This window comes from Castanea sativa, chromosome 4 (assembly GCF_040712315.1).
Source record: "Castanea sativa cultivar Marrone di Chiusa Pesio chromosome 4, ASM4071231v1".
NCBI classification, from domain to species: domain Eukaryota; kingdom Viridiplantae; phylum Streptophyta; class Magnoliopsida; order Fagales; family Fagaceae; genus Castanea; species Castanea sativa.
This window is the reverse complement of record NC_134016.1, coordinates 46,602,468-46,620,031: the sequence shown is the minus strand read 5'-3', so window position 1 is coordinate 46,620,031 and position 17,564 is coordinate 46,602,468. Positions and strand designations below refer to the sequence as shown.

The 17,564-nt window shown below is 34.7% G+C and overlaps 2 protein-coding genes across 4 annotated transcripts; one reads left to right on the top strand and one right to left on the bottom strand.

Moving 5' to 3' along the window:
• Positions 1-523: 523 nt before the first annotated feature.
• LOC142630971 (glutamate receptor 3.6-like) lies at positions 524-15,921 on the top strand. Of its 3 annotated transcripts, XM_075805030.1 has the most exons (9): positions 579-632; positions 8,827-9,147; positions 9,264-9,328; positions 9,452-9,646; positions 9,908-10,876; positions 11,260-11,537; positions 12,159-12,190; positions 12,319-12,725; positions 15,306-15,921. In XM_075805030.1, exons 2-9 carry the CDS (start codon positions 8,883-8,885, stop codon positions 15,714-15,716), a joined length of 2,622 nt encoding a protein of 873 aa, XP_075661145.1. In that variant the 5' UTR covers positions 579-632; positions 8,827-8,882; the 3' UTR covers positions 15,717-15,921. The 3 variants fall into 3 exon arrangements, with proteins under 3 accessions (XP_075661144.1, XP_075661145.1, XP_075661143.1); XM_075805029.1 differs by having other exon boundaries at positions 524-632; positions 8,844-9,147; positions 9,264-9,646; XM_075805028.1 differs by having other exon boundaries at positions 9,264-9,646.
• LOC142633021 (uncharacterized) lies at positions 4,448-6,901 on the bottom strand. Its single transcript, XM_075807310.1, has 3 exons — positions 6,605-6,901; positions 5,795-6,477; positions 4,448-5,231 (listed from the first exon to the last, which is right to left on the bottom strand). Exons 1-3 carry the CDS (start codon positions 6,899-6,901, stop codon positions 4,448-4,450), a joined length of 1,764 nt encoding a protein of 587 aa, XP_075663425.1.
• Positions 15,922-17,564: the final 1,643 nt, after the last annotated feature.

Here is a 17,564-nt window from a genome sequence, read left to right as displayed (position 1 = left end):
ATATTCTTGATTAGCCTGAAAGAGTCTAGTAATGTCACATGTTATGAGAGCCACTAGCGTCTCTTTCATTGTCTTAGCTGCTTGTATGTGACATTATAAGTGCATTTATAGTATAGAGAGAAAAATGGCCCCGAAATAATAAATGTCAAATAAATTATCTCCTTGTTTTCTCTGTAATGAGGTGCGCAGGAGAATGACATATGATGTATCTCTTTAACTAATTCTACTTAATGCTGATGTTTGAAAAAAATCATCATATATAAATATGGAAAATGCTAGAGTTACAAACTATCTTACAACATTTTACAAATTGTTAATGTAATAAATAGTTATTGATAAGTAAAAAAATAATATTAATGATGAGTTCAGATGATAACCAGTAAAAGTTAGTCATATTAACAGTTTGTAAAAATATTGTAAAGTAGTTTGTAGTTGTACCATGTGTATAAAATGAGCTCATTGGTCGGCCATCACTACCAATCCCATACACTGTTATGTACCAGGTGTATAAACATAAGCTCATTAATTTATACTTGATCTCTGAACTCAAGCTCTTTCATAAACATAGTTAAAGGTCTATAGTTGTTGGGGTTGCTGCTGTGGGTCAAAACGATGGCTGCTAAAGCTTCTGTGTAAGTTTTACTCTTTTTCCCTTACAAGTAGTACTTGTTTTGCCATGTCTTATTCTTGGTTTCGGTGTTGTAAGGTTTTGGCTATTGATCACAGAAGCCATAGCTCATCTAATTAGTCAAAGCTTCTATGCTTGTTTTTGTTTTTGTTTTTTTTTTCCTTGTATATCATTTTTAGATCGATCTAAATATTCAATTACTGTTTATTTTGGTACTTCGAAGTGAACATGTTTTATTACCAGTCTTTGTTTCATGTCATTTGATAATTCATTTACTTGTAATGCTTGGACGTAGATTCATGTGCTTCTTAAATCTGAAATATCTTTTTTTAGTGTTAGACATATCGTCAAAATTGTATTATTATCACAGTCAAAATTGTACAAGGAATTTTAATCTTAACTGTACACCGTCCTAACTATACCAATAACCTATTAACCTTAAATTTTTTTTTTGAAGGGAACCTACTAATTAATTAGTGTGTAGCTCTGTGCATATGCATGTGTATAATTAAAAATAATTACACTTATAAGGTTTAAATTATACATTTTTTTATTATTTTATTTTAATTTTTTTTGTTAGAAAAAGTTTAAATTATACATGGTATTGTCTTACACTCTTTTTTAAACAGTACATTTTTAAAATATGTAATAGTTTCTCATTATATGTATGTGTGTGTGTCTATGTGTGTGTGTTTGATTTAGAATTTAATTGTTTTTATACTTTTTGGTTTTTACGCCTAATAATTTATTTGCCAAAAAAACTAGAAACATAGTTGGACATGTGGTGAAAAATTGGACTCCAATTGAAATTCAATTTAGAATCTAATTGGATTTGAAATTTTCAATTTTTACTCTCAGTAATTCACTTGGCACAAAATTAAAAATTAAATAGGACACGTGGTTCAAAATTGAAAATCCAATTAAAATCTAATTGGATTTTCTCTGAGTTTTGGCTATATATATAAATATATATATATATATATATATATATATATATATATATATTAGAGTTAATCCATAATTAGTAGTGTATATATGATCATCTAATTAATATATGCCATTCAATATGTTCATTGTAATATATGTAGTTCAATAATAAAGATGTACTTGGCTAATGGTTTTCGATGCAGCCGTAGGTCATAAAGGTTATACCATATAAATTTAGTGCATTCTTTCTCTCTTATTTTTTTTTAACATATATTTAATTCATCATAATACTTTTCTTACTTTAATATGGTATTAAAGCTAGATGCTATTGTCACCCTATTAATTACAGGGATTAGTGAAGTTAGATCAAGGGCAATTCCATCCAATCCCCAAGCCTAACTATCCTAATGCATTCCTTTCTTAGTACAACGTCCTTGAAACTCATATGCACTACCATGCGTTCTTTCCAATTATAAGGGCCATCTTCTATCTAGGCTTAGATATGATATGATCTGCGTTTGTTTTTATTTATTTATTTACCAAAACAACCCAGTTGTGATATCCCTTATTTCATGAATTTAATTGGATTGAATTTTGAGATAGTTACAATATGTTACTAACCTTCCATTTTGGATCATTTTCCCTCTAAACCCCAAGCACTTTCTACATGGGAAGAAATGTATACTGAGTCTTCCACATGCCTAACTGTCTCTAGTCTTACGCACCATACCGACCTTGTTATTGTCCAGCAACTAGAGTTCTCGTCTTTTGTTGCCTATCATCATTGTTCAGCCAATGCAAATGCTACTCTATATTATCCATTTCATCTCTACCTATCGATCAATTTGGTCCCCATACTTGGTTCTTTTATTATTATTATTATTTTTTGTATAGATTCTAAATTTTAGGTCAATTTCTCCATCAATAGACTATAGGCTCTCTAAATAGCCTAAAACAAAAATGCTCAGCCAATTTAGGAGGTCTTAGTGATTCTAATTATACTAAATGCACATGTGTACCCTTACCATTGTATTCAAAACAGGACTTTAGCAAAGCATGGTGCAGACCACAGACACAAATCTCTTGAGTCTAGAAAGTCCAGTTTGGAAATTGCCATGAAAGTGCATTTAATTTAAAAATCTTTCAGGTCATAACATAACTAGCCATGTTATTGGAGCCAATAGTGTCTCTTTCTTTTATTTATTTATTTATTTTTTGAAAGGGGAATAAATGGTTTTAAACCAAATAACGAGTCATTTAGAGAAGCCTGCATAAGCAGGGCAAAAAATAGCAAGTTACAATAGATCAAATTGCAGAAAAGAAGCTACAATAGAAGGCATAACTCCTTTCCAGATGTGATGGCTTTCTAGATCTTCGAGCATATTGGGCAACCTTGTGAGCCATTGAGTTGAAGCTCCTGTTTAAGTGCTTGAAGAAGCAAGTTTCAAATGAATCTCTGGCCTGAAGGATTCCCTAATGAGTTGCCCATAGTTGTTCCCTGTAGCCTTATCATTGATTGCTTGGATGACAATTAGAGAATCTGATTCAAAGATGACCTGAGGCAGCTGAAGTTTCTAAGCTAGAAGAACACCTTGCTCTAAAGCAATGACCTCTGTTAGCTTTGTAGAATAGCATGCTTGAAGTGGCTTACATAGAGTAGCCACAACTTGACCATTGCAGTCTCTGATGATAACTTTAACACTTGAAAATCTGTCATGCTCTGATGTTGCCCCATCTACATTTATTTTGTGGATTCCTGGGGGGGGAGGGAACCCAATTGGATGGGGAGGTTCTAATTGGGCTGAAGTTCCAATTGGCAGAGCTTGCAAAGTCATCCACTACATTTTTAGCCATTTGCCACACCTGAAGAGGAGAAAGACCACAATCCTTGTGCACAATCTTATTTCTGTTGGACCATATGGCCCATACAATGGCAAAGAAAAGCTCCAAATCTTGTAGTGTTGAGGGAGACAGAATAAATATTGTAGAATCTAGAAATGACTTTTTGATACCTTGTGTGCGTAGTGGGTTTTCTAGCCATAGACTCCAAACCAAGGATGAGAAAACGTAGCTGAGAAGGGCATGGTCTATGCTTTCAGCTTCACTACCACAAACATGGCAATCCTTACCTTGTGATATCTCCCTACAGTTAATGGTTTCCATTGTAGGGAGACCATTGACACATGCTTTCCAAGCAAAAATTTTGATTTTTGCTGGCAGGTTTGAGGTGCCAGAGCTTTCTCCATAACGGTTTGCCAGGGTCCTCGTTAGAGCATTCTCTTTTATCTTTTGTCTCCAGTAGATTGTGGGCTATATGCTAGACACTTTTGCCTGTGAAATCTCTGCGGCTGTTCCCTTACCATATTATTTTGTCTTCTGGAAGGTTGTGGCTTAAAGGAATCTTCAGAATTGTATTAGCTTCAAAGGGGAGGAAGGTTGCTCTTATTATGTCCACTTTCCACCATTTTGTCATTGGGTCAATGAGTGATGAGACCATTGGGAATCGGGGTTAGCATTTGGAGGCGAGATGACCTTGTAGGTGGATGGGGTTTGCAGCCATTTGTCATCCCAAATGTGGATTAATTTCCCATAGCCCGCTCTCCATCGAGTTTCCTTTCTTATTACATCAAGGTTGCTATGGATGCTTCTCCAAGAGTATGATGGGGAATTACCAAGTTTAGCATTCAGGATATCCTCGGTAGGGAAGTGTCTAGATTTGATAACCCTTGCCACTAGAGAGTTTGGGTTTTAGAGGATTCGCCATAACTGCTTAGCGAGTATTGCTTTGTTGAAAGCTTGCAAATTTTTGAACCCCATGCCTCCACTTGCTTTCTGCTTACACATTGTTTTCCAGCTAACCCAACACATTTTAGTTTCTTGTTGCCTTTGGCTTCACCAGAAATTCCTCATCATGCTTTCTATTTCATCACATAAGCTTTGGGGAAGAAGGAAGCAACCCGTTGTGTATGTGGGGATTGATTGTGCTACCACTTTTATGAGGATTTCTTTTCCTCCCATAGAGAGAAGTTTGCCCTTCCAGATGTCTAGCTTCTGCCCAATTCTCTCTTTTAGGATAAAAGAAACCTGCTTCTTTGATCTTCCAATGAAGGATGGAAGGCTTAGGTATCTTGTGTGTCTAGTGTCTTGCATAGGTCCTAAGGTAGCAAAGATCTCATCCTTGACTTCTTGTGATGTATTGGGATTGAAGAAAACTGAGGACTTGTCGGTGTTAATTTTCTGACCTGAGGCTGCCTCATATTTTTGAAGGATTTGCTTCAGCTCTTGACTTTCACCTGCACTAGCTTTGTAGAAGAGAATGCTGTCATTTACAAAGAGAAGGTGGGTGACTCTTGGGCAGCCCTTACATATAGAAATGCCTATCAAGTGCTGGTTTTGGGCTACTTCATGGATGGGTGCAGAGAGCCCATTAGTACAAATAAGGAAGAGAGTTGGGGAGAGAAGGCCCCCTTGCCGAAGTCCTCGGGTAGGGATAATGTTTCCACAAGTAGCATCATTTATTATAACTGAATATAAGACCAAAGTAATGCACCTCATTACAAGATTTACCCACTTAGTGCTGAAACCCAGTTTCTCCATAACCCCTTGAATAAAGCACCACTCGACTCTGTCAACTGCCTTACTCATATCGAGTTTGGTAGTCATATAGCCATCCTTCCTTGCATTTTTATAATTTAGAAAGTGCATTAACTCAAAAGCCACAAGCACATTGTTGGTAATTAGCTAGTCAGAAGTGAAAGCACTTTGGTTCTCTGAGATGATGTGAGGAAAAAGAGCCTTAAATCTATTTGCAATAGTTTTTTATATGAGCTTATGTACTACGTTACACGAGCTTATGGGCCGAAAATTAGCCATCTTTTTGGGGTTATTAATCTTTGGGTTGAGAGTAATGTTGGTTTTGTTGAGCCTTGCCATAGGCATATTACCATTGAGAAAATTTAAAACCATATTAGTAATGCTACATCCCACAATGTTCCAATATTTTTGGTAAAAAATGGCAGACATACCATCGGGGACAAGTGCCTTGTGGGGTGTATCTGTTTGAGGGCAATGGCAACCTCCTTTCTGGTGAAGTTCTTGTTTAGGCTTTCATTCATGTCTTCGGTAACCTGTGTAGGAATTGCAGTAATTACCTCATCTACTAGTGTTGGGGAGGCCGTTGTGTAAATATTCTCAAAGTAATCATTGGCAGCTTAAGCTATATTATCTTTTTTATCATACCATCTGCCTTGGCTATCCCAAATCCCCATTATAGTGCTTTGCTTACGCCGCTCTAAAGCTTGGGCATGGAAGAACCTGGTATTCTTATTGCCTTCCTTAAGCCAGTGTGCTTTGGCCCTTTGTCCCCAGTAAATCTTCTTATCATTAAGGAGGTCATTGATTTCTCTTCTTATGCAATTGATCTTGGTGCTTAAGGCTCCATCCTTATCTTGTAAGGTCAGGGAATTCAATGCATTTCTTTTTGCTTGAATCTTCTTTGGAATCTGCCTAAACACTTTAGAACTCCAATTCGTTAACTCTGCAGCACAGCTACTAAGATTAGCCATAACTTCATCTGGAGTGTTGAGATCAAACTCCATCCCCCAAGAATTTTCAATAATGGCTTTACATTCTGCATTTTTTGTCCACATTGCTTCGAAGTGGAAGTGCTTTGCTTGGGTTTGATTTTGGATTGCTGAATCAGATACAAGCAGGGCACTATGATCGGATGTTGAATCGACCAAATGATGCACTTTCATTCCTCCAAACTTTTCAGTCCACTCTAAGTTGGTGAAAGCTCTATCTAATCTTAAGTATATTATGTTATCTCCTCCTTGCATGTTACACCATGTAAAGTCAAAGCCACAATAGCCCAAATCCTGGAAAGTATAGTAGTCAACCACCTTTCTAAATCCATCCATTTGCTGTTAAGATCGGATAGCTCCCTTTGACTTTTCAGTATTAGATAATATTCCATTGAAGTCTCCCAAGCGTAGCCATGGGAGTTGTAATTGATTATTTAAAAAAGCTAGAAGGTGCCAACATTCGTACCTTCCATGGCCCGTTCTGTTCAACCCACTTCATTTGATACTCAGAACTGAATCTGAACTGCAAAATATTATTTCCCACATCCACGATCTGTAAGTCTGGGCGTATCTTCGACGCTGACCGCAGCGTGTTCTTCAGCACCCTTTGATTTTGATCTCTGTCTGCCAATAGACGACCGAAGAGGCTAAGGGAGCATTCTTCTAACAAGTCTGATTTGCATATCGATTTAATAGGGATTTCTTTTTCTTCCTCCTTTGTGAGGAGGAGATTGAGCAGTCTCTCCACCATTGTGTGATCCATGGCAGTGTTGGGAGAGAATGAGAGATGAGCCCTAGGAGAACCCTGATGGCAGACAAAAGGGAGGAAAGACTCGACTAAAGAAGACGAGAGAGAGGGAGTCCTAGTAGGGAGAGATTACTTATTCAACTCTTTCTTTGTCTTATTCGCTTTTATGTGGGCATTACGCGTACATTAAGTATAGTGAGAGATATTTCCCAAAATATTAAATTAATGACAAAGATATTTTACTATATTTTTTGCACATTATTAATCAAATGTATAACCATGAGCTCATTAACTTGCACTTGATCTTGATCTCCGAACATAAGCTCTTTCATAAACATAGTTAAAGTGATCTAGTTGTTGGGTTTGCTAGCTGTTGTAGGTAAAAAACAATGGCTGCTAATTGCTAAAGCTTCTGCGTAAGTTTAATTCTTTTTCCCTCGCAAGTCGAATCAAATTTCTCCAGATTTCTCTTATCCCTTTTACTTTCTGTAAAATCAATACTTTTTGTGATCCCACAGTTATGTACTTGGTATTGATTTTCAAACTTTTAACTAAAAGGATTTTTTTTTTTGGTGGTTTGGGTCGGGTTTAAGGTAGTCAACACTATAACAGTACCGTATCAACTATATTTATGTATGGAGTAGTAATCCTAAAACAATACATCGGTATTAATTAGTATTGATATATGTTGTTCTCCTCCCTCAAATTGAAATGGTTTCTAGTGTGAGATTGACTTCTTTGGTCTTGTTAGTTTTTGTCAACGCTTTCATTTTTGTTTTTGTTTTGTCTGTACATTATTTTTTCATCTAGACATTCAATAATCGTTTATTTAATTTGCTACTTTTTAGAGGTTATAATTTTTAGCTTAAGTGTGCATAGGTTTTATGGGTCTGGTTAACAAGAGTTGAAGTGAATTGGATAAGGTTGAGTGGTTTATTTTTTTTGTCAATCGACTCATTTTTTTAGGGGGTCGCATAATTTTTAATTGAGTTCGGTTAACAGGTGTTTGTAGGACATTTGTTAATAGATCATTTTAAGAAAATTTTAATATCACTTTTATGAGAAATATAAATATTTGTTTTAAAAAATCAATTACTTTTTTTATTTTTCCATAAAAAATTTCTAAAAGTATTTCTTAAACTAATACTCTTAGGATATCTGTTAACTTTTTCATTTTTAATTATAGATGTATTTGCTAATTAGTTTTTGCTACTCTATAAGGTAGTGTGACCTGTTCAATTCCTTCTTAACGAGGACAATCAAATACATGTGAAAATATTCCGTATTTTATATATGAATAAAATTTAGATATCATTTTATAGGTACTCTAGCTTACACTTTTCAATTTAATTCAAGTATATAGCCTTAAAAGTTGTAATAATTTATACACAAAAGAAGTGTATTGACCAATAAAATAATAGGCCACATATTTCAATTTAATTGAGAAACTTAGTTATATTTTTCCCTTTATAACCACTCTGCTTCATGTTCTTAGATTCATCATTCAATTGCTTCTTAAATTACAAATTCATCATTTTCACTCCACTTGGTCACACTTTCCTTTTTAAACTCAGTTTGTCATCAATCTTCTACTACCTAGAGTTTAAAGAATTGTTAGAGATATAGTCAAGATTCAAGTATATTGTATCCTAGTCCAAATTGTACTAAGAATCATAATCCTTATTATATAAATAGTTGAAATTATATTACTCTAACCTTAGGCTTACTCCAAGGTTAGTCTACTATATATGCACTCTTCATTGAGTTCATTGTAACATATAGGGATCAATAGTAAAATAGTGGTTATTTGGGCCTTTTGAGATTGATGTAGGCCACTCAGATCAAACCATATTAATTCTCTATGCTCTCTCTCTCTCATTTTTTTAGATACTTATTAATATTTTATTTTAATTTGTATACTTCATTTCTTGATGGTGTAGGTTTGTGTTCTTTGCAGAAAAAGGTGAGAATTAGGGTTTGTGTCAAATAATTTACCATGACTAGAGTTTGGCTTATGGTGTTAGTAGTTTTTTGCCATGAGATTTTCTCAAATGGGGTGGTTACAAATATCTCTACAAGGCCTAGTGTTGTCAACGTTGGGGCTATTCTCGCTTACAAGTCTATTATTGGAAAGGTTGCAAAGGTAGCAATAGAAGCTGCAATTGAAGATGTGAATTCTGATCCAACTGTTCTTGCTGGAACTAAGATCCAACTTACAATGCAAGACTCCAATTACAACGGATTTTTGGGCATTGTTGAGAGTAAGTTATTTGTTTATAACTCTTGTTTGTTTGTTCACTTGTCATATTCTCTTAAGGTAGGTTACCTCGAATCACCAATCGATTGTGAATTTTCTTTCTCTAATTTATCATAACAGCTTTACAGTTCATGGAGAAAGACACAGTGGCCATAATTGGCCCCTTAAATTCTGTAACAGCTCATGTAATTTCTCAAATTTCAAATGAGCTCCAAGTTCCTCTATTGTCATATTCAGCAACAGACCCAACGTTGTCTTCACTTCAGTTCCCATTCTTTGTTAGAACTTCCCAAAATGATCTTTTTCAGATGGCTGCAGTAGCAGAAATTGTAGACTACTATGGATGGAAAGAGGTGATTGCGCTCTATGTTGACGATGATTATGGCAGAAATGGGATTGTTGCATTAGGGGATAAGCTTGCTGAGAAACGATGTAAGATCTCATACAAAGCACCCATGCCCTCTGAAGCGACCCGGGATGACATCACTGATGTGTTGATTAAGGTTATAATAGATTACTAATCAACAAAAGTTTAACTTGTTAGGAATGGATGGATATAATCATTTAACTATTTGGCTAACCCACCCTCTTAATAAATAGGACCCAACGCATAAAATTTTTAACCTTTTAAATGAGAGAGTAGAGACATAATTTGAAATTAGGAATACTAGCTTTGCTATTATAGGATAAATTACTTATTATTCTAGAAGTTTAAACTATTAAGAATGTTTGAATTTAATCATTTTTTTTTGGTATTGTAACAGGTTTCTCTAATAGAGTCTCGGATAATTATTGTTCACACTTATGATGGTCCAGGTTCGATGGTGCTTAATTTAGCAAAGTATCTTGGAATGATGGAATCTGGGTTTGTGTGGATAGCTACTAACTGGCTCTCTACCATATTGGATACTGATTCTCCCCTGGCTTCAGATGTAATGGATGATTTTCAAGGAGTTATTACATTGCGAATGTATGCACCAGATTCAAAACTCAAAAGAAAATTTGTTTCCAAATGGAACAACTTGACCAAGGAAAAAAGTGCAAATGTCTCTTTTGGGCTAAATACTTATGGTCTATATGCCTATGACACAGTTTGGCTGCTTGCTCATGCAATTGATGCATTTTTCAATCAGGGTGGAGTTATTTCATTCTCAAATGATTCGAGGTTAACTGAGCTCCGCGGAGGGAGTCTGAGACTTGATGCTTTAAACATCTTTAATGGAGGGAATTTGTTGCTTAAGAGCATTTTACAGGTCAATATGAGTGGTGTAACAGGACCAATTAAGTTTACCCCCGATAAGGACTTCATTAATCCTGCATTTGAAGTCATCAATGTCATTGGCACAGGGTTTAGAAGGGTAGGTTATTGGACTAATTATTCCGGCTTATCAGTTTTGCCTCCAGAAGTGCTTTACACAAGGCCTCCTAATCGTTCCAGTGCAAATCAGAGACTATATAGTGTAATTTGGCCAGGACAAACTACACAACTTCCTCGAGGGTGGGCTTTTCCGAAAAATGGAAGGCAATTGAGAATTGGAGTCCCAACACGAGTTAGTTATCGTGAATTTGTGTCACAAGCAGAAGGCACTGACATTTTCAAAGGATACTGCATTGATGTATTTACTGCTGCATTGAGTTTATTGCCATACGCTGTCCCATATAAATTAGTTCCATTTGGGGATGGTCGTAATAACCCAAGTTGCACTGAGCTTGTGCGTTTGATCACGACGGGTGTAAGTACTACAAACAAATTTTTTTTTTCAGAACTTTGTGAAGTTTTCATTGATTTTCTAAGGCCATAATATTCTTTTTCTCCTTAAAATATAGTTTAGGTTCTTTCCTCATCCTTAAAGTTTAAAATTTCTACAATTCATCAAACATGGATGATATTTTAGGGACAAAAGAAGAACCTAAACTATATCTTTCTTAACCCTAAAATATAATATACGCATTATTTTCATCCCTAAAATATACAATAGAAACACAAAAATAGACGAAAGGATGAAATGCGTGACATTTTAAATTTTTAGAAATGAAATAGAACATATACTATTTTTCAAGGACAAGAGAATATTTTGACCATTTTTCTGTTCTAAAATTTTCTTCTTCCATATAGGTCTTTGATGCAGCAATAGGTGACATTGCAATCACAACTGATCGAACAAGAATGGTGGATTTTACACAACCATATATCGAGTCGGGGCTAGTAGTAGTGGCCTCAGTTAAGAAGTTGAATTCCAATGCCTGGGCATTTTTGAGGCCATTCACTCCAATGATGTGGCTTGTCACAGCGATCTCTTTCCTTATTGTGGGAGCAGTTATTTGGTTTTTGGAGCATAAAAATAATATTCATTTCCAGGGTACCCCCGATAAACAATTTTCAACTGTTCTATGGTGAGGAATTAAACATATCATGGCCATGAGTTAAATGTATAAATACCTTTTGTCACTCTATGCTTAGTGCAAAATAATCAAGATAAGTTTCATCCTACTAGTTTTACTTTTTTATTAGCGTAAACAACTCAACATTAAATTGATTGGAAGTTTCTTTTTATGTAATTTTGTTGTTGACATAATATTGTAACAATGGAGCTAGGTTGGACTTTGGTGCGATGGTCAAGGCCTTCCACTGAAAGAGGCGAGCTTGAGTCTAGGAATCAACCTCTCCTATAATTTATTTTATTTAAAGAATTGGTAATAAAGTTTCTTATCAATCACCTTTCTCAGGCCTCAATATAATAGGAATTTTGTGCACTAGTTACAATATTTTTTTATTAGATTGTGACAATGTATATGGCTGATTCTTTCTGATTTAGGGAAAGTAGAAAACTTCTTGCTACCCTTTGCTATAGAGATCAAACTATTCATAAATGTGAAATATTAATTTGTAGGAGAGTCTTTTGTGTTGTGAATTTCCTTCTTTCTTATAATATGTCTATTTGATGAATAAATCATGTTTAGATTGCATCTTCTTAGTCGAAACCTCCAATCACCTACATTCCTTTGATTCTGCAGGTTTAGCTTTTCAACATTGTTTTATGCTCATAGTAAGTGAATTGACTCTAATTTACTTGTATTTTCTTATGGTCATCATAGGTATAGCAATGCATGGTATGTGTTTCACTTATCAAGTAACCTCTTTTCCTTTTTTTTTTTTTTTTTTTGTTTTTTGTAGAGGAAGAAACAAAAAGCAACCCTACTCGTTTTGTGCTAATTATATGGTTATTTGTTGTTCTTATAATAAACTCAAGCTACACTGCAAGTTTGACCTCAATTCTTACAGTGCAACAACTTTCTTCTCCCATTAAAGGCATTGAAACTCTAATTAACAGCAATGATCCCATTGGCTACCAACAAGGTTCATATGCCAGAAGTTATTTAGTTGAGGAACTTGGTATTCATGAGTCCAGACTTGTTCCTCTTAACTCTGCCGAAGATTATGCCAAAGCCTTAAACGACGGTCCACAAAGGGGTGGTGTTGTTGCTGTTGTTGATGACCATGCGTACGTAGAACTCTTCCTTTCAACTCGTTGTGAATTCAGTATTGTAGGTCAAGAGTTCACCAAAGCTGGTTGGGGATTTGTAAGTATCTCTTTTATCAATGACACTGCACTTCCTAGTACTGCACTACTACTTGCTTTTGGAATTCATGTTAGGCTTCTTGTGAAAAATGTTTAGTTCCAAATATGTTTGGAGTCTTAGGCATTGATTACCAATAAAAAGATGACATATGTCTTATCATAAACAATGCACATGACTCATTTGGTTGGTTGATTTAAGTGGGTTATGTCCATAGCATATGACAAAGACAATAAATATCATCTTTTTATTTGTAATATGTTTAGAACCAAACTTTGTCTTTCATATTGTGCATCTATAATTTACTATCTACAGTCTAAATAGTCTAAAGTGACTCTAAACATGTTTGCAGCTATATTGTTCTAATATATTATGTGGCAGTTGAAGAGATTATTCATTTGTAATTTTAGTCATATGACTTTTTCAATGAGGCATATAAATTCTTTAAATAATATGCATAGATAGTTTTATAATTTGTCACATATTTGGTTGGAAAAAATAACTCCAACATGTTTGGAGCCAAACTTTTTCCATCTATATAAAACCAAAATCTTTTAATTTTAGTTTACTTCTATTAGAAAATTTCTTATACACAAACTTTTGGAAACTCACAATATTTTCATATAATTAATCTGTATATTTTATTTTTATATAATCAACTTTAAATTCTATAAAAATTCTCAAAAAAAACTTTAAATTCTATAAATCAAAGATTCTCTATAAAATTTCCTAAATTTACATATTCCATTAGAATCTTAACACTATTATATTTCCTTCAATTGGTAAAATAGGTTCATATATAAATATAATCATAATAATGTGTATTAATAACTAATATAATGATCGAATTCTGCCTTCTTGAAAAATGGCCCCTTTCCTCTTATTATTAGTGTTGTAATCCTCTGAGTACCGTTCATCTTCAATTGCCACTATCATCAACATCTTTATATCATCCTCGAGCCACCATTCCTCCGCTAATGTTAACAATTATCTCAAACGTTCCACTTCATGTCAAACCCAATTTGAACTACAACTGATTTTGTCTTGCTTGCTCTACTACACAATAAGAGTAAGTGTTCTCAAGCTTTTCCCTTATCAAAGCTCAAATAGTGTAAGACACTATTGGTTGTTTAGACCTCTAATTTTAAACTTACGGCTAGATTGCTTTTACCCCACTTAACTAAGTACATAATATGTAACGCAATGAGGCCAGAACTACTCTAAAGCATATGCATATACAATAGACAATAAGTATAAAGCATAAAGAGTAAGGGAAGAAAGATGCAAACAACGAGATAATACTAAAACGTGTTATCGAAGAAGAAACCGAAGTACTTGGTGAAAAACCTTTCTGCGACCCTCCAAACCAAAATGATTAATTAATGAATAAAGTTGGAGTACAAGGATATTTAAAAGACTCTCCAGACCTAATTTACCCAATGTATTTGAATCCTTGGAGTTCTAGCTCCCAGCAGACTTCATCGAGTGTTGTCTTCACTAGTTATCTAGATCTTGCAATTAGCTCCAAATTGCATCCGCCAATCAATGGTTTCTTCCAATACTTCTCATATGCACCAAAAATTCTCTCAACACTCAGATTGGGTGAAGTGAATATTTGGGCTAAGAACCTCTCAATAATTTGTAATTGAAGTGGTAAGAGTAGAGGAAAATTAAGAGAAATTGTATAGATGATTGTCAGTTTATAATCTCTAACTCTCAAATGTATTGCTAGGGTTTTCTTTTTGAAAATCTCCTTACAATTTCGTGGCTAATATGGACTTATATAGTGTGGGTAAAGAAATGAGGCAAACACAACTCATGAGCCAATCGCGAAATTCATTGTCTTCACAATTTTTTACCAAACTCTCACACTCAACTTTTACATTAAATCCAACAAACATACAGAGATGATTGAACAAAATACAACCAAATTTGATATGGAATTAAAGCCAACAAAAACATAGTTGAAAATCACAACTTTACACCTTAATTTGCAGAGGGATGATGTACTTGTACTATTGTACTACACATCCTAACTTATACTAATGGTTAGTCTATAAATAGTTTCTCTACTTAGCCTAAAGTTAGTCTATTTATATAAACCCTTAATGTACTTACTGTAACACCCGATTCAATATAGTACATATGTAGACGTTCACGTAGGTGTAAATCGTTAGTCCGAATGAAGTTAATTTTATTTTCGCTTTCTATCTCTATCTCTTATCAATCTCACTCATAATCACAACATAAATTCTAACAAAAACAAACGACGAATATTGAAGTATCTTATCAATTCATTATTTTCATGTAAGAAAGAGAATTTGGGGAGTATTAACTTTAAAATGTCCTAAAAGATTTTAACGATCTTCAAAATTTGACCAACATGCATGCTTACTTGAAATCCTAACATGTTGAGTCAGCATTATTTGAGCATAAACTTTGTGTATATCATTCTCTATGTTAACGTTCCTAGCATCATGAATTAACCAACCAAAAGGGTGTGTGTGTGTGTGTGTGTTTGTTAATGGTAGCTAGTGGCTGCTGGCTTATAATAACATGGTTATATTCTTCATTGATCATCAGGCCTTTCCACGGGACTCACCTTTAGCAATTGACATGTCAAGTGCCATTTTAAAACTGTCAGAGAATGGTGACCTCCAGAGAATTCATGACAAATGGCTTATGAGAAGTGCTTGCACTACGCAAGGCACAACTACAGAAGTGGACCAGCTTCAGCTTAAAAGCTTTCAGGGTCTCTTTGTCCTTTGTGGGTTTGCATGCCTACTTGCTCTCATAGTACATTTCATAACATTGGCGTGCAAGTTCTCAAGTGTAGTTGGGCCTCGTGGTCAAAGCTCTATATATGAACGTTTTCAGAAATTTCTTATGTATGTTTGGGAAAACGAAAAGAAAGACAAAGACCCCTCTAAGAGAAGTGTAGGTGATGAAGATGCATCAACCCACAAGTGTGTCTGCAATAGAGAGATCATATAAGTTATTATCTTAAAATAAAAGTTTGGGTAGAGATGATGAAGCCTACTATATATAGACTTTCACTAGACTTCAAATTCTCTTCCAATGTCTACTTTTGTACTTTGATTGGCTTTTCCTTAAAGTTTGCCCTACTTGTATATGTATTTGCTCTTGTAACCTTATTTCACATGGGAATGAATACAAATTTAGGCTTGCACTGTACAAATTTGGGTGAATGGTAGTTTCATTGCATGTTGAATTTTAAATACAGTCTAAGAATAAGAAAATAGAAGCACCCTTAGCTCAACGAAATTATTGTGTTTTGGTTAATAAAACATTTGTCCACAACCCCAATAGTTAAATGACTGCATGAAAAACACACGAGGGCTTAGCCACATCAGTAAGCAAACACTTCATTGTAATAGACATATTCTTCATAGCCAATCAAGCGGTTTAGCTTGATGCTTGTTAACTGATTTGGGCTGTACTTGTACAATAAAGAGCTTGGGCTTGCAAGAATGTTGATGGGCTCTATAGATTTGTTGCCTAACTAGCCCAACTGGATTGCTAGGCTCAATTCGTGTAGAAAGAAAACGTGAGCGGTGAACCCGTTCAATGTGGGTCATAACTCATAACTCATAAGCCCCACTCCATAAAGTATGGAGGAACATAGGCAGTAAGCCCAGTTTGTGAGGCAAAAGAAGACACGAGTCATAAACTCAATTTATGAAGTAGAAGTCAATCCAGGTTAAGAGGCCCATAATAACATGAAGTGAGGTCCATGAGTTATAAAGCCCACATCATGATTATTAGGCAAACCTCAATATTAAAAAATAATAATAATAAAAATTTGGGGGTCCATCCTATCCACTCCTTTGTAATAAAGTCCCAAGACTCCCAACACCTTAAAAGTTTGCTCCCATATGATTTACGCAACATATTCTAGAGGAACCCATGAAACAAGATATATCACTATATCCACCATGATAAAGCTAATCTAAATCCTCAACTTACTCTAAAATAAACTTAATTACAATAAAAATTAGATTTACCAGCTATTTCATATTAGAAATCCAAAACCTCAAATTTTCATCATAAATAAACCTTAAATGTCCACAATTTATAAAAATCATAAACAAACTCATCAAATAAGTCCACCAAATTCAAACTCATAGACATAATCACATGAATATCACTTCAAAAACTTATATTTGAAGAACCTTAGAGGGGGCATATAGAACTATACATATTTACACTCCAAAGTTCAAACATCTTTCATTCTTATTTGTTTAAATGGTAGGTTTATCTTTAAATTTTAGAAAAAATTACATTTTACTCCCTTAAACTATATCTCATGTTACACTTACCGCCTAAACTCTGCGATTGTACACTTAACTCCTCTCAACTGCTATCCCTTGCATACTTTGCATCCCATCGTTAGGTTTTTTTTTTTTTTGACTGAAAAGATAGAACATCTCATTGTTAGTTAGCTGTTAATTTAGATGGAATTTATAGTAACGTGAGTTGCACATGACAACTGTAATAATAAAAAAGATTGAATTGCCCTGGCTTATAAACTGATCTGGTTCCTTCTCTGTTTTACCCTCTTCTTCCTCATCGTCTCTAGCTTCACTCCCACAGTCCAAGTCTCTCTCTTTCATCAACTACAAAGGAAAGCTTCTCAATTCTCATCAATTCCTCAGTCCCTCTCAGTCTTTCGTTTCCACTTAGACCCAACCCCAAAAAACCTTAAAGACCAAAGTTATACCAAATTGAAAAACACGAACCATTAGAATTCTATGTAAAATGAATATTATTTTAGTATATTGGGTGATAACAATTTATGTGGTGTGGATGCGTGGTGAATTG

Coding starts and splice junctions, on each gene's coding strand:
- LOC142633021 (XM_075807310.1), bottom strand. CDS start 6,901: ATGGATCACACAATGGTGGAGAGACTGCTCAATCTCCTCCTCACAAAG. Junction 6,478..6,604: donor AACAGAACGGGCCATGGAAG/GTACGAATGTTG, acceptor CGATCTTAACAG/CAAATGGATGGATTTAGAAA. Junction 5,232..5,794: donor TGGGATAGCCAAGGCAGATG/GTATGATAAAAA, acceptor TAAAAATGCAAG/GAAGGATGGCTATATGACTA.
- LOC142630971 (XM_075805029.1), top strand. CDS start 8,883: ATGACTAGAGTTTGGCTTATGGTGTTAGTAGTTTTTTGCCATGAGATT. Junction 9,148..9,263: donor ATTTTTGGGCATTGTTGAGA/GTAAGTTATTTG, acceptor TTATCATAACAG/CTTTACAGTTCATGGAGAAA. Junction 9,647..9,907: donor TCACTGATGTGTTGATTAAG/GTTATAATAGAT, acceptor GTATTGTAACAG/GTTTCTCTAATAGAGTCTCG.